The following is a 16290-nucleotide window of genomic DNA, read 5'->3' on the forward strand; positions in this document are numbered from 1 at the left end:
GTAAACAAAAGCAAGCTCATAACCACTCGGCATGCCCGAGTAACCTTTATTAGAGGTACCATGTAAGCCTCAATAGCGACACTTGATTAAGGTGAGCAATTAAAATTGTGTGCTGCAAATGTAATAATATGCGCACACCATTCACCTTTTCATCCCATTCCATCATATTTGGAAGCATCTCCTTGGCAGCAAACTCGGCAGCAGTTTTCTGCATCTGGATCTGCTCTTCGGACAGTCCGATGGTGGCTGCGGCAAAAGTGAACAGCCCTGTTTAATGAACTTTGGCAAATGGGTATACCACCTGTTAAAACAAACCTGGTTAACTAAGATTTTTAGAGATAAAGAAGTGTTCTGTAAACATTCCATTGGTTTCCCATAGACCCAATGCAAAAGTATCCCTTTAGCAAGAACCACAAATACAGTTAAGCTGAACCACTGCTGCCTGCTCCTAGGTTCAGCAGGTGGTCTGCTGCAGGAGAAGCAAATGGTGTTCCTGTAGATTCCAGTGTTGATGATCATGTGGAAACCTACTGGGCTGCCACCATGAGAACTGCTCAAGTAGTGCCTCTGCAGGCTCATAATGCGGGCAACAACATTGCCCACGAGCCACAAGAAAAACCAGTGGTGTTCACACACGATACAGCTGATAACGCCCCGAATACTTTGGTTAATTTTTCAGCGACATGAAGGCAGTGAAGAATTTTTTCATTAAGCTATTTGAAATTTCAGCAATTCTGACAGCACACAGGTTTTCAGTGTTAGCCGGCTAAAATTACTCGATAGCACGAACAAGACTGCATGAAAGAATACTTTGTATCACGCAAATCTATTTTTACAACTGCCTTTTTGTTTTGATGCTGTTTCATTTATCATTTTGTGTCGTGAATATCCGGGTGTATAAGGAATAGTAGATATTTAGTTCTGTGGATCAATTCGCTAAATGTGAAGGGTACTGTCAGCAGAACAACTTCTCAGCGAACTCGTTAGCTGGTTAAGACCAGGCAGATTTTCACGGTCCCTTCGAGTTCCGTTCCTCTTGACGGGAGTCTACTGTATATCAAAAACAAGATTTTAAAGCTCGGTGCTAATTTGGTGTAATAAGTCTACTTTAGGTTCTGGCTTCGTGCTAGTGTGTTCAACTCGCGAAGTTATAGCTGTCTACGACTAAACAATCGCGCCTCACCATATCACAATGCATGGACACCAACTGTCAGTGGTAGATATGATACAATAATAATTAAAGAACCGTTCTGGCAAGTTTTTGTGATGGTAAAAAATAATTAAAGTGCTCACTCCGGTTGCACTGGAAGGCATTTTACAAGCAATCTCTGCGGCGCTCTATTATTTGTATGTCTTGTTTATGCGATCGTCTAATGCGCTGATTCAGCTGTCAACCAATATAACTGAAGAGTGCGGTAACTTGTTCCATATGGGCCAAACGAGCACGCAATTGCTAGAATGCAAGAAATTTGCGACTGTTCGTCGTTTAGGGAGAATGCTGAGTGTTCAAGGTTGTCTAGCACATAGTATGAGCGGTCACGAAAACGGCCGTTATTTCGCCGGAATTGTGCGCCTGTCAGGAAGCACGGTAGACTTAAAAGAGCGGTGTACACAAATACTCGGCAGCGCTCACCATCCAGTGATGTGCATGCACTACGGGCACACGCACTGGGCATCGGCAAGCGAAGAATCCGCCGCAGGTGATAGTGCCTTGCGAGCATGCCGAACGCGCTCATGTTTACGCAGGTTACAAGTACCACGCTGTCTGCTCATGCGGCACAAAATGCCTAGCGGCCACGACGGGAAATCCACGTGAGGCAGGCGCACACACAGGACAAGATTAGTTCACACGGACACAGCAAAATGGTCCACTACGCGAAAGCCGTCGCGGCGCGGCGCTATGTTAGCTGCAAGCATCGGGCTCGGCGCGGGAAGCCGTCACCGAGCACTGCCGTCACCTGACGGCATCCGGGGAAGCAGAGTAACAATCCGTATGTTACTCTATGGGGGAAGCGCGCCAAAAGCCACGGGCACAAACAAGCCACGAGCAAACTTCAGAAAGCCTGCACAGTTTCGTATTCATAATTATTCGTGGATGGATGCAAACAGCCTGTGACTTCACAGTTTTATATCCTAATGATATTGTCTGTACTTGTTGTCGAACAATAATTGATGTCGCTGCTCATTGGTTTGGAAGCGCATTTCAGCCTCGCTACTACAAGCCTCGCCTTCGCGACCGCGTGAATTTACTGCACGCAAATAACGCCTGTCCGTCGTCAGATTGTGCCGGCTTGCTCTATGGCGAAATTTTGATTACGTGAATGATGTGCACAACTGCGCTTTGCGAGGGTACTATAAATGCACAACAACAACAACAATAATAATAATAATAATAATAATAAATAATAATAATAATAATAATAATAATAATAATAATAATAATAATAATAATAATAATTGTTGAAAGAAGCAAACGTTCTTACGTTTGCTGGGCAAACGTTTTAACGATCGCCACAGTAAGAGCGAACGCAAAGAGAGCTAGGTGCACATATCGACTTCTACGGTTTCTACTCTCTAATCTGTATAAGCAAGCTGTACAGTCCATGAAAAACTCATCTCGAATGCCTATCAAAATTACCGCATTAATAGACTGGAAAAACTACGGAAGCAAGCAGTAAGGTTTGTTTGTAATAATTACAGCCCGTACTCTAGCGTTTCATAAATGAAGGCCACTTTAGGATGAAATCTGCTACATATGGGCGTAGGCAGAAGCTAAGACTCAAACTATTGCACCGAATATATAACAGTCAGATAGGTATCAATCGCTACAACTGTACATCTTCTGGAACCAGATTACATATATCGGCTCGATGTGATATCAATAAAAAAAGAATCTCAGACTATAACTGCTGAACAAACACTTTTTACTACTCTTTTTTAGACAATGAAACAGTTTATGAAATTATATAGTAAATGTGTCAAATAACGGACTCTTCTAATGTATGCTATTCGCTCTTGTAAAACAACTGTATGTGATATAAATTCTGAAAACCTGTTTGTTTCACCTTACTTGTATGTCTTTCTCTGAATGCTATTCTAGTGCTTTTGTGTGTGAGTATATCTGTGCAAAAGTTTTTCTGTTTTACTGGTTATGTTTTGTTCCCCCCTATGTAATGCATTAGCGGCAATGCAGGTACTCTGTAAACAAATAAAAATACAGAATGTGCGTACAATGTCTGACGTCACAACACCATCTTTATAATTCAGCGTAAATGATCATTTTCGTTGGAAACCAATGAGCGCGGTTCCTAGCCAAGCATATTCCCGAAAGAGCACGGAGCACATCGAAACGCGATAACCGAACTTGTCGCTAGCCAGACGCGAAACTAGGCGAAACCGCAGCGACATTTCGCACGAAATCAGTTTCGCACAGACCGAGTTCGGCAGCTCCAAATGGGTTTCTTCTCCAGTCCGCAGTTTTCTGTTTCATGGTTGAAAAACGACGCGGAGAGGCACTAAATTCCTCTCGCTGTTGCTTCCGTGACCAGAGATCGTGACGACACGTCGGGATAATTTTTGAGTGAATAAAAATCACGGAAATTGACGTTTTTCCATGTCCGCCTGTCAGCCGCTCAAGTGTTGTACACACTCGTCGCTAGAAAATCATTTTGACGGCGCTCCAATCCTTTATACAACGCCAATAAATTTCACCGGGCACAGCGACGAACACCCGATCCCAGGTAACACGCAGGATCAGGCTTGGCATCTGAGAAGCTTTTAAATGTGTTTAATTTTCCCTCCTTTTTTGCTGTTTGTGTTCTGCTAGCGCAGTGGCTCCGGACGCTCTCGGAAAACATGACATTTATTTTGAAAAACAAACATTCCATGCCGTTACTGTGCACCCTGCGCCTTCACAAAGAACCAAAGTTTGTGGTGTATGCGTGCGAACGATATCCGAGTAGATTACCGCGAGCGATCATTTAAACATTGTAACTCTGGAATTGCTACATAGCTGCCGCTGGAAGTTCGAACACATGCCGAACACTTGGAGTTCGCTCCGCAAAAGTTCGCCCAGACGTGGCCTGATCGGCCCTGAAATCAGGCTGTAGGAACACGTCTTCGCTATCAAGTAGACCGTGTGCGTCCAAAACACCTTGTAAAAATAGTCCCAAACCATACGAACGTGCACTTTTGAAAATACCAAGTTTTATGAGCTGCAGCATCGTCACTTTTATGCGTTCTCCAATAGATGGCAGCACCATCGCCCCCAGTTCCTATAAAAGTCGCGCGCGTTTCTTCAATCGGGCTTCGCTAAAAATTCGAGAACCAAGTTGTCGGGACTACGCGTTTATTCCGGTCGCCAGGCTTGCCAGAGGAGTGATGGGGATTGTTAGCAAGGCACTTATCAGGCGGCAATTTTCTGCGTTGCTCCGGGCGCAATTTGCAACCGATAAATGCACGGTCCGCAAAGCGTCTACTGCTCTTGACGGTACGTACAATGCGTTATCAACCACCGACTTCCAATTTCATCGTCTTACGTAACTGGCCCTCAGTGTGTTAATTCTTCGATAGGAATTCGCCCGCTGTCGCAAAAATGCGTGTCAAACTTTCATTCCATGATATATGGTGCATGTATCTGAAAAATGTTGGGAGAATTAACTTAATTTTGTGATATCCGTGACAGTTCTAAAATAAAGTGTTGTTAAGCCAACTTGCATGATAGCAGGGCGGGTACGCGAAAACTTTTGCGACAATGATTTCTGATGAGCGCCGCAACTTAAAAAAAGAAAAGATCTTTTTTTTTTTTTTTTTTTTTTTTCAGTTACCTACTGCGTGGGTCAATCGAACATCACATATGTGCAGCTTTTTCCGAGAAACTGTGATGTGCAGAGTATGTTATAAAGTTTGAATCAGCTAGGTGGAGATCGCAGGGAGAGGGCTTCGTCCTGCAGTGGACCGAAATATAGGCTGATGATGATGATGATAAAGTTCCAAGTTGTCGTGGTGGGCGTTGCGCTATATCAATTATTGACGACCCGCAATTAAATGCGTCTTAATGGTGACTAAAGTCTGTCAAGCAATTGGCACACAATTAAAACTGCATTACGGGCAAAAAAGATGACGCAGCTAATAATAGTCGCGATCATTCGTCATTTTCGACAGCCACAGCCATATGCATGCTGGAGCGTACTGCCGCCTGTGTTTTTTCTTCCCAGGCCCGTTACCAGGGGTCCCGACACCCTCAGAAATTATCGCCACAGTGGTGTACTTCTCAGCACAACTTACGTGTCTATTATTATATGTACATATCAGTATATGCATTACACGTATATGTCTGCACAATCATATGTAAGCGATATGTTTTATTCCCACATGAAAATAAGTGAATAGAAATCTTTCAATATGGCTGCCGCTGTTCCCACAATACCGATCCCAAGAATAATTCCTAGGTACGGCCATGTTTCTGCCAATCGCAAGCGCTGTTTTATGTACGCATTTGCAACCAGCCCGCCACTGCTTTTGAATTTCAGTCATCAACGCTATGTGAATAGACAGGCATGCGGAATATGCATGCTTTGCAAATGAGCTAGAAGGACGGAATTCTATTTACTCTAGGGTTTCAATGACGCAAGCTTAGAGGTCGAAAGTTTGCAGACATCGCCGGGCGATAGAGCCGCAACATCCGTAATTCCTGGATGGGCTGCATGCATGTTTCAGCGAAACTTTGTGGGTATGCCATTAAGTACATTGCGGGCAAAATTTGGGGTAAGAATACTGCGCTGCAATCTTTCAACTTGCAGCCCGCGACAGGCAGGAATTCATGTCATGAGGCTGCTACAATGACAAAGCTTACAAATGTTTTATTGTCCAAAAGTGCACCCGCGAGCAAAAGTATACGGACCACAGGGTCGCTGAAAAAACTTAATTTCTTGATAATTAACAAGCATAAACTGGAATTGACGAGTACACTGAAAAGTTTGCAATGCCAAGTTTGGACTGCAGTCCTCAATTTCAAGTTGCGTTCAAATGCAGAGGAAAAAATCGGCTTTATCGCGCAACCCCTGGTCCGTATACTTTTGCTCACGGGTGTACATGTCGCTGGATCGACTCGAGACGTGTAAAACTCCGGTGATTAGGTTGCACTCAAAAAAATAAAAAAAAAAAAAGAAGAAGAAGAAGAAGCTGACACGCCCAGAAAATAGGGCGGGGTAAAAAGGACACTGATCAAAATATGGCTGTAATCAGTAGCGCACCCAGGACCTCTGCCAGGGGGGTGGGGGGGGGGGGGGGGGGTTGACAGTTTGCCTTAGTTTGCCAATACCATCTAAACAGCACTAATTTCAATTTCCTCACGGGAAATTGTAAAAAAAAAATGCCTTTTTGCGCAAGTTTGCGAGTGTGCAGACGATTGCGTGTCGTACATCTTAGTTGCAGTACTCAAAGGTGCAAGGAAAGAAAAGGGGTTAAACAAAGGGGGGAGGGGGGGGGTTAACTCGGCGTCAGGGGGGGGGGGGGGTTACAACCCCCGAAACCCGCCCGTCGGTGCGCCACTGGCAGTAATTGCAATTTTTGCCAAGACATATACTTGCATGATCACTCAAGTCGAGACTACTTTCATGCTCTTCAGTTCTATGTACGATACAATTAGTGTCTGATGATGCAATTTGATTCTTGTAGCATGCCTAAACTTTTTGTCGCGAGTCAGCCGTATACTATACATATTGGAGGATTCCAACTCCTGATAATACAAATAAAATGTATTTTGCTCGAAGAAGCACGACTTATTGCCGACCGATCGACTCTTGCACAGACAAATCAATGTATATTGCAGAATAAAGAAACACCAACCAAAATTTATCTTAAAATCACGCCATCTCACCCATGAAGGAGCTGGTCGGGTTCCTAAACGTTGGGTTTTAAAAATAAATGTTGGTTGGAGTTTCTTTATTCTTTAATTCAGTTGCTCCCAACCAGACAGATCTCTACCGAATGTTTACCTTTGAAACCAATATAAGTATTGCGCAATAGGGGTGTCCGCTTAGCTTGGTTTGGTTTGGTGCCTATAGAAATAGCACAACCCACTACGGGGGATTGGCCATGAATCGGGCGGCAGTGGGAAGAAAAATGAAGGATACTTAAATGGGATTTTCTTACTTAAGAATGAGATAATAAATGAATTCTAATCGTTAATTAATAATTTTCATGCTATAGCGTCTGAAAATTTGAAGCAAATATTTTTGTTGTCTTGTGAAAAAAAAAATTAGCATGGCAGTCGCCTTGTTTCCATTACAAAATTAAATATGGCATCACATACGTTCCTATTACAGTGTCCTAGTGCCCACGCCCCCAGAGATAGAATGATAGGTAACGTAATGTTCAATCCAAGTTGGCGAAGGGGACCTTCTAGAAGTCGTTTTCTATGCATGGTGAACCTACGACACTCTATAAAGAAATGATACATAGTTTCGGGTTCATTGCAATAAAAGCATTGAGGGGAAGGCGCCAAACCAGACCTATGGGTATAGAAATTAAGCGTTGGTATTCGGCAACGAATTCTAGCAAACGACACTTCAAATTTTCTTGTTGAACACCATCTGCTGTGCCAAGGAAACCTAAGGTGCTGAAAATCGGTGTTATTGAGTACACATGATTTGGCCTGTTCTTCTTGGACAGAAAATTTTTTAAATCTCGCAGAAGTGACGTATGCCGAAGGTCTTAGGATCCTCAGTACCGGGCCGTTAAGAGATGCCGCTGCTAGTGCGTCTGCTGATTCGTTTAAAGTGAGCCCCACGTGCCCTGGCACCCATACCAGATGGATAAGGCGTAAATATTGGGGCATGGATGAATGAAATTCTCGAAGAATGATAGATGAATTGTGCACTGATAAAGCGGAGCAAACAGAGAAGGAGTCGGTTAAGATTACGGCTGAAGTAATAGATGTGGGAAGTTTTCGTAGAGCTAGGATGATCGCTAACAACTCCGCCTGAAATATTCGCGTAAAGTCGGGTAGTCGAAGGGAGAAAGACCAATCTAATGATGCGGAAAAAATACCCACTCCTGCCTTCTTTTCACTGACAGAAGCATCTGCGGCTATTACTGCATTTATTTGGTGGTTCTCGAGGTGGTCATCTAACAAACTTTTTAGGTATCGAATAGGCAGGAGTTTAGCGTTATTAGGAAATAAATCATCGAATTCAACGCTTACTGTCGCAGTAGGGAAATTTTGTAAATCCACATCACGGATTGATATTTGTAATGGCTCTAATAGTTTCTGCACAAAAACTACCTGGGGACAATGCAGTCTGGACCATTGATTCTTAAAGAATGCAGTCGGTTCTGTAATAAACATATAGAAGGAGCGCCTCTGGGGAGAAGCATATATGTTCAGTAATGTTTGGACTGTCAGTATACGAAAACGAGTTTGAAGAGAAGGCAGGTGAGTTTCATGATAAAGAATATTATTCGCTACATATTTTGGAAGGCCGAGACAGACATCGTGATTCGCGTTCTAAAAGAACCAGAGGGCGTAATTTATAAGTAGGACCTCCAGAAAATAACACGCATCCAAACTCTAGAATGCGGGGGACATACACACAATAAATCATTAGCAAGGTCTCCCTGCGCATTCCAAAACGATTTCTGCTGTCTCTTCGTAATAAACCAACTGCGCGTGCTTCTATGTGCGTCTTACAATTAAGCTTTTCTGTGTAAATCATCCACAGATATTTTAACGATTGCACCTGCGGAATTACCTCCTGGCCATACGACAGTGTTATTCGGATAGGAAAAGTTAAGGGAAAAACAATGATTGCACTTTTGCTGACATTTAGCGACATTTGTATTCCTTTTAGCCAAATTTCAATCTGATTCAAATACGATTGCAAAGTTTTATATAATCTATGTACATCATTTGATACCGAGAAAATGCGATATCATCAGCGTATACGTATACCTTTACGTCATGATGTGTCGGGATGTGATTTAGTAAAATATTAAATAATACGGGGGAAAGTACTGCACCTTGAGGAACGCCCCTTGTCTGTTTGTAACTGTGAGAAGAAACACCGTTTTGATAGCAATAAAATGTGCGTCCGCTTAGAATATTTTGAATCCATGCAATTATATAATGTGGGAGACGCACACTTTCGAGTTTGTTGATTAAGGTACTGTGATCGACACTGTCATACGCCTTCGCAATGTCTTATGTCACTAAGGCCGCGTACTGGTTGTTGCGGCGAGCGAGTTGAATTCGACTCTCCAAGTCAACATGAGCACACCAAATTGAGCAGCCGGGCCTGAATCCTATTTGAGAATCACTTAAGATTTGGTTCTCGCCTATCCACCTATCGATGTGACCATACAAAACTCTCTCGATTAACTTTACGAGATTTGAGGTCAGATAAATAGGTCTAATGTTGTCTATTGTATATTCATCACCCGGCTTTTTGAGTAGCGGAATTATGCGGTGTGCTTGGCTGTACGGGATGCCCGTCTTACAGTGTCTGACAGGGCTACTATAGAAATGTAAAAACGGGTGAGTGTGCGTTGGCAGACAGTGAGTCGGTTACATGCGGAACGTTAACACTGTCCTGCGAGTAGTGGTGAGAAAAGGAAACTCCGATGAAGGCCAGGCTACCTGCCGAAACTTTAGTGAAATAATGGTATTGTTGTTGTTAAACGTGTATTTCTTTCCTGATTATTTTCCCGGATGCAGCAGCCGGCGCGAAATGCATGCTGCATTTCGCGCCGACGACGTTACCCAGACTGCACCGCGTCCGCGTTTGGCGCGGTTAGAGTGACCTAGAATATTGATGGTGATGGTGGTTTATTGGCATCCCCTTTGAAACGGGGCGGCGACAAATAGTCACCTAGCCTGCTTGATTTAATCAGGTATACTATACATGTTCTTTATCTAGCATTTTTGAACACCTCTCATTATCCTTTTCTTTTTCAAAAATTTACCTTGTGACGCTACCTATGATTTTAAGAGATCAGGTCGTATCCATCTTTTCCCTGCTTTTTTTTTTCCACCAGTACTCTAATCGTCTCTTGCTTATCTCTACGGCTGATATGTTGATGTTTCCTTCCACTTTAAACCCAAGCGAGTGTGTTGGAGAGTGTCCAAAGCGCTGCGCGAATGCATGGGAGGAGCGAGGACCTTTTCTTGTGAACTCCCGCACCGCGGCGCTGCCGTACCGAACCCGTGGTTCGGTACCTAATTGGCTGAGTACCTAACGGAACATGAAAAATATGTGACGGCTAAAGGTAGCAGAAATGCAGCTGTGATGAAAAATAGGGCACTGTGGAATTACAATAGGTACGAAGTGGTGAGAGGGATTTGGAAAGGGGTGATGGTCCCTAGTTTGACTTTCGGCAATGCGGTCCTGTGCATGAGATCAGAGGTTCGAGCAAGGTTGGAAGTTAAGCAGCGAGGGGTAGGTAGACTGGCTCTGGGAGCACACGGAAATACACCAAATCAGGGGGTACAGGGTGACATGGGATGGACGTCATTCGAGGGCAGGGAAGCCAGCAGCAAGATAGAATTTGAGGAGCGATTGAGAGAGATGGCAGAAAAGCGGTGGGCAAGGAGAGTTTTCAGTTATTTGTACATGAGGAATGTTGATACAAAATGGAGGAAGCTGACCAGAAAACTGTCAATCAAATATTTGGACTGCAGGAGGGGTGCAAACCAGGAAACAGCGGTTAAGAAAAAGGTTAAGGAAACAGAGAGGGGTCTGTGGAAAACAGGGATGCAGACGAAATCAGCACTGGGCACATACCGAACTTTCAAGCAAGAAATTGCCAAAGAAAATATCTACGATAATTCTAGGGGAAGCTCTTTGTTGTTTGAAGCCAGGACGGGAGTATTGCGGACTAAGATGTACCGAGTCAAGTACCAAGGTATAGACACGTTGTGCTGTGCGTGTGGAGAAGAAGAGGAAACGGCTGGACACCTGATACTTTTCTGTAAGGGGCTTAACCCTACAGTGCAAGGCAACGGGGCTGATTTTTTCAAAGCATTGGGGTTTAGGGACAGTGAAGGCAAAATAGACTTTAAGCGGGTAGAAATAACCAAACAGAGGTTATCTGATTGGTGGATAAAATTAAGGCAGGGGTGAAATTTCACCCACCACAAAGTACAAATTATGTTAATAGTCATGGCTAGGTGGCGTATGCCACCGCCCGATTTAAAGGGTTCAGCCTCATCCATCCATCCATCCATCCATCCATCCATCCATCCGTGGGCTTTCTCCGCTGCGGAAGCCGCGCCAAGGCGGCGGGCGTCTGCTACGAGCCTGATATTTTGGGTGCTATTAGCCAGCATCACGATAATTTTGGATATATTAAGTACCACGTCACCGCAAGGTAATACCGCAGTGACTCACCGCACAGAGAACGCGCTTGCCGGCTGTGAATACGGGTATTTTGTCTATATCCTTGTAGCTCGCTTGGTCCGCGCTTACGCGGCTGTTTGAGTAACGCATTCCGCGCGCTTACTTCAATTGGTTATGCGTGGAATGAGCAACGTGAACGTGCTGCAGAAGAAAATACGCTGGAGATTGCGATGATAACCAGGAGAACGTGGCAGATATGGCTAGCTCATGCTAACGCTTTTACACCCTATCGTTTCCTTTCTTTTATTTCATGCATTCGATTTGTTTTACAAGACTGCCTCCCGCGCTCTGCTGTTTCTGTATTAAGGCGAAATCCTTAACTGGCTCTTGGGAAGCGGAATGTTTCCGTCGGCGGGGCCGCGGTACCAAAAATAAATACAAACCGCGTAACTCTCGCGTCTCGTTCACTTGGTATATATACCAAAGTATAGCGTGGAAAGGCACAAATGTGTGACTAAGATGACTGATTGGTCATGGCATTAGTAACTTGACATACTTGCATTCACGTCGCGATTAACGACAACAATATGACGTGTGGTGCAAACCCGCATTTTTCGTCCAGAAATCCCTCTGATGGTGTGGGTGTGACGATAAGAACGTGTTAAATGCCAATCTCGATTTCAACGTGTCGAACTTACCCATATATCATGAAGAACTGAGAGCACAGGTAAAGGGTAATAATAGTAATAATAAGTTCTGTGGTTTTACATTCAAAAATCACAATATGGTTATTTCGACCGCCTGGGGTTCTTTAACGTGCACCTATATCTATGTACACGGGTGTTTTATGCATTTCGTCTCCATCGAAATCTAAGCCGCCGTGGCGGGGAATCGAACCCGCGTCCTCGAGCTTAGCAGTACAATCTACCAAAGCCACTAAGCTATAGCACGGCGCGTATAGGTAAAGGGTACGCGAGAAATATACGCGGCAAAAAACAAGACAAACCAAAATAAATGAAACGCTAACAGTGCAACATTGTGTACGTACACCTCATTTCATAATTAAGAGCGAACGTCAGAAAACGAACGTGATGCATTACGAATGTGCAACTAGTCTTTCGCCTGCTTGTGTTGCAAGAGCGCAAACACTAAGCGAATTTTAACAGGAAAGTAACTTTGAATATTTATTGCGTATGCTCGCTGGTTCGTACACAGCAAATATACTTACTGATCAATTACTACGTACTTGTAGTTACGTAATGAAAGAGGCAACAAATCACCAGAACATAAACTTTTTTTTATTTTTTGCTGTTATTGAAGGGAACTATTTTAGGGATATGTAGAATCAATAGCGATATTTGTAGTGCATCAAACACAGTAATTTTCAATACGATTTTCCACTCAATATAATGCAAGCACAAACATCGTCACGCGCCATGAATGCTTGTTAGTTTACGTAACAAATCACACGTTAAGCAATAACTGTGATATCATGAGAAGTCACATGTTGGTAATTTCAGAGAGGATTCACGGATTATTAAAACAAGGCTATTGCGGCAATAACTTTTGCATAACAAATTAGTAAATGGCTAGGCCAGTGGTAGCTATCTATTCATTTGAATGTAGAAAAATATATATTTGGTCACCTTTTTTATATGTTTCTTTACCTATTGGCTGGAATAGCTTTTCTATCGAATGTCTGAATTTGAAACAAGCTTCGCTCACGGTGAACCTTAAGGTACATCGTGCGCGAAGTTTGTATTGAAGAGATGTTTTTTTTTTTTAAATTTAAATAGCGTACAGGCAAGAATTGTTCGTGTACGCTATCTCTGAAGCGACATAGGCGAGCAAAATTGGGGCGTTATGGCCGTCTCTGCTCCTTCTCTTGTTTCCCTTACACCTTCTCACTATGCTCTGTTCATAATAAAGTTTTGTCAAGGCTAAAAAATTGTCGAATAAATACATATGCATATGGCGGTAAACCACTGTACTGAGCGTGAGTGAAAAGCGCGTAGTAGTGAGCGAAGCGGTCACTGCACGTGCGGATTTCACTCGACTTCGCGAGTAATTTACTTTTTTTCGTTACTCTTCTTGCAAGCATGGTGCTATTCCCCGCGTACCCATGCGAATACCGTTTTTTTAAGACGAAAGTGTTTTATGCCGGGGTCCACCAAGACTTCACTGACGTATTTCCGTCACGGAAATACGTCATAGAACATAATACAAAGAAAGAAACCAGAAGAAAAAGTTCCACAAACATGCAAAATTTGGAAATCGAACCCACGACCTCTCGGTCCGCGACGATAGATCGCCGAGCGTTTAACCCATTGCGCCACAAACGCATTTGCAGAGAGCTACACAGACGCGCCTTATATATCTAACACTCCTCCGTGTACCCGCGCTCTTGCTCGGGGCGGTGCCGCCGCCTACGAGCAGAAAAGAGAAGTACTGCATTATGACACTAACGCGCACCGACAGTGAACGCTTCGGTGGTCTCAGCACTACGACGCCTCGATGCCAGCATTCGAAGGGACGCTGGCATCAAGAAGCACTACCAACGCCACCTAGGTGGCGTTCACCGTACTCAGCACAGCGGAGCGTGGCCTCCGCAATAAGCTCTGAAAATGTTTCTGAAGTTCATCGCGGAGGCTGCAATTACGACGCGCTGTACGCGCTGATTTGACTCGGTGACGATTCAGTTACGTGCTTTGTCTTGCGCGTTGTATTAGTGTGTCAGTTACGTGCTTCGTCTTTCGCGTTGTGCTAGCGTGTGCAGCGTAGTGCAGCTTCCATATGCACGACGGTTGCTCATGGTCATCGACGTTGGTAGTCGTGATGGAGGAGACGTGCCACCAGGCGTCAGCGTGGGTGCATCAACGCCTAAGGGCGCTTTAGCCACAAAACACCAATAGACATTATATATCAATGTGCAATAAACATTACACTACTTCTGTGAAGACACGTTTCACTTTCGTGTTCTATACCGATTCCTATATAGAGGGATCAACCACATTTTTAACACGAAAGTGTTTTATGCCGGGGTCCACCAAGACTTCACTGACGTATTTCCGTCACGGAAATACGTCATAGAACATAATACAAAGAAAGAAACCAGAAGAAAAAGTTCCACAAACATGCAAAATTTGGAAATCGAACCCACGACCTCTCGGTCCGCGACGATAGATCGCCGAGCGTTTAACCCATTGCTTTTTTTTTCTTTATTGCATTGACATAACAGTCAACAACGTAGTGACAAATTCATAATTTTAGAACTGTTTCATGTGTAACAAGCCTTCCATACGGGGCACCCAATCGGGTACGCACTTTTTCACTTTTTCCATTTCGAGAAATGAAATGAGAGACTCGCGAAAGTACTCTATTGCAGGGCGAGCATCAACGTCTGCATGGCGAACAGCCATGCGTGACGTCCAAATACTATGCAGAGCCATTAACATAGTAATATCATATGGAAAACCATCCTCATTATCAACCATTAGGTACCTTATTCCCTGTGCATCCAAAGGGAAATCCTTCTTTAAGGTCCTTTGCAGGACATCCCAGAAGAACACGCCATCCCAGCATTCCAGGAACACGTGTTCAATCGTTTCAGGTTTCCGGCACAAGAAACAGTGGTCACCCCACGGAACGAATAATCCCTTATCAGAAAGCCAAGTCTTAACTGGCAAAACGCCTGCATGTAATTTAAAGAAGAAGGTTTTCACCCCGGGACGCACAGGCAAGCTTTTTACACGTTTCAGCACCTTGCGCCACTTTCCGCCCGAGAAATGAGTCCGGTACAATGGAATTGGGAGAACAATATCGCATAAATCGTTATACAATTTTTTACGAGACACTGCACTTAAATATTCAATCGAGAAACGGGCCTCCAGGAAACGGCCCGACTCAACAACCTCGTTTAACCCATTGCGCCACAAACGAATTTGCAGAGAGCTACACAGACGCGCCTTATATATCTAACACTCCTCCGTGTACCCGCGCTCTTGCTCGGGGCGGTGCCGCCGCCTACGAGCAGAAAAGAGAAGTACTGCATTATGACACTAACGCGCACCGACAGTGAACGCTTCGGTGGTCTCAGCACTACGACGCCTCGATGCCAGCATTCGAAGGGACGCTGGCATCAAGAAGCACTACCAACGCCACCTAGGTGGCGTTCACCGTACTCAGCACAGCGGAGCGTGGCCTCCGCAATTAGCTCTGAAAATGTTTCTGAAGTTCATCGCGGAGGCTGCAATTACGACGCGCTGTACGCGCTGATTTGACTCGGTGACGATTCAGTTACGTGCTTTGTCTTGCGCGTTGTATTAGTGTGTCAGTTACGTGCTTCGTCTTTCGCGTTGTGCTAGCGTGTGCAGCGTAGTGCAGCTTCCATATGCACGACGGTTGCTCATGGTCATCGACGTTGGTAGTCGTGATGGAGGAGACGTGCCACCAGGCGTCAGCGTGGGTGCATCAACGCCTAAGGGCGCTTTAGCCACAAAACACCAATAGACATTATATATCAATGTGCAATAAACATTACACTACTTCTGTGAAGACACGTTTCACTTTCGTGTTCTATACCGATTCCTATATAAGAGGGATCAACCACATTTTTTTTTATAGCGTCTTCAAAATGCGCAAGTTGGATGTGGCTATGGTATCCGTCGGTCAAGTAGGTTAAATACAAAGCCGGTCCGCACCACGTATAACACGGTCAGACTGGAGCATATGAGCGCGCACTCATGCCCTGTCGTGCACAAACGTTGCGCATACGCACTACAGTTGAATGTAGCTGTGGTCTGGTACACGCACGGCCGCCTGGATCGGCGCGCGCGGCGGGGTTGCTCCGGCTAGGTGATGATGATGATGATGATGATGATTTATTGGCATCCCCTTTGAAACGGGGCGGCGACAAATAGTCACCTAGCCTGCTTGATTTAATCAGGTATACTAT

At 44.4% G+C, this 16290-nt stretch overlaps 2 protein-coding genes across 3 annotated transcripts in view; one reads left to right on the forward strand and one right to left on the reverse strand.

The window, feature by feature from the left end:
* LOC119464420 (isobutyryl-CoA dehydrogenase, mitochondrial-like) overlaps nucleotides 1-1980 on the reverse strand; it is a 70764-nt gene extending 68784 nt beyond the window's left edge. For both annotated transcript variants that reach the window (XM_037725379.2, XM_037725380.2), the window contains exons 1-2: nucleotides 1634-1980; nucleotides 146-246 (exon numbers count right to left, since the gene is read on the reverse strand). In XM_037725379.2, coding sequence (XP_037581307.1) covers nucleotides 146-246; nucleotides 1634-1736 — 204 coding nt within the window. In that variant the 5' untranslated portion in view covers nucleotides 1737-1980. The remainder of the gene's footprint in view (nucleotides 1-145; nucleotides 247-1633) is intronic.
* Nucleotides 1981-4315: 2335 nt separating this feature from the next.
* The window catches only part of LOC119464421 (isobutyryl-CoA dehydrogenase, mitochondrial-like), a 71433-nt gene continuing 59458 nt past the window's right edge, over nucleotides 4316-16290 (forward strand). The window contains exon 1 of the mRNA XM_037725381.2: nucleotides 4316-4489. Coding sequence (XP_037581309.1) covers nucleotides 4381-4489 — 109 coding nt within the window. The 5' untranslated portion in view covers nucleotides 4316-4380. The remainder of the gene's footprint in view (nucleotides 4490-16290) is intronic.

Source organism: Dermacentor silvarum, chromosome 9 (genome assembly GCF_013339745.2).
Source record: "Dermacentor silvarum isolate Dsil-2018 chromosome 9, BIME_Dsil_1.4, whole genome shotgun sequence".
NCBI lineage: Eukaryota > Metazoa > Arthropoda > Arachnida > Ixodida > Ixodidae > Dermacentor > Dermacentor silvarum.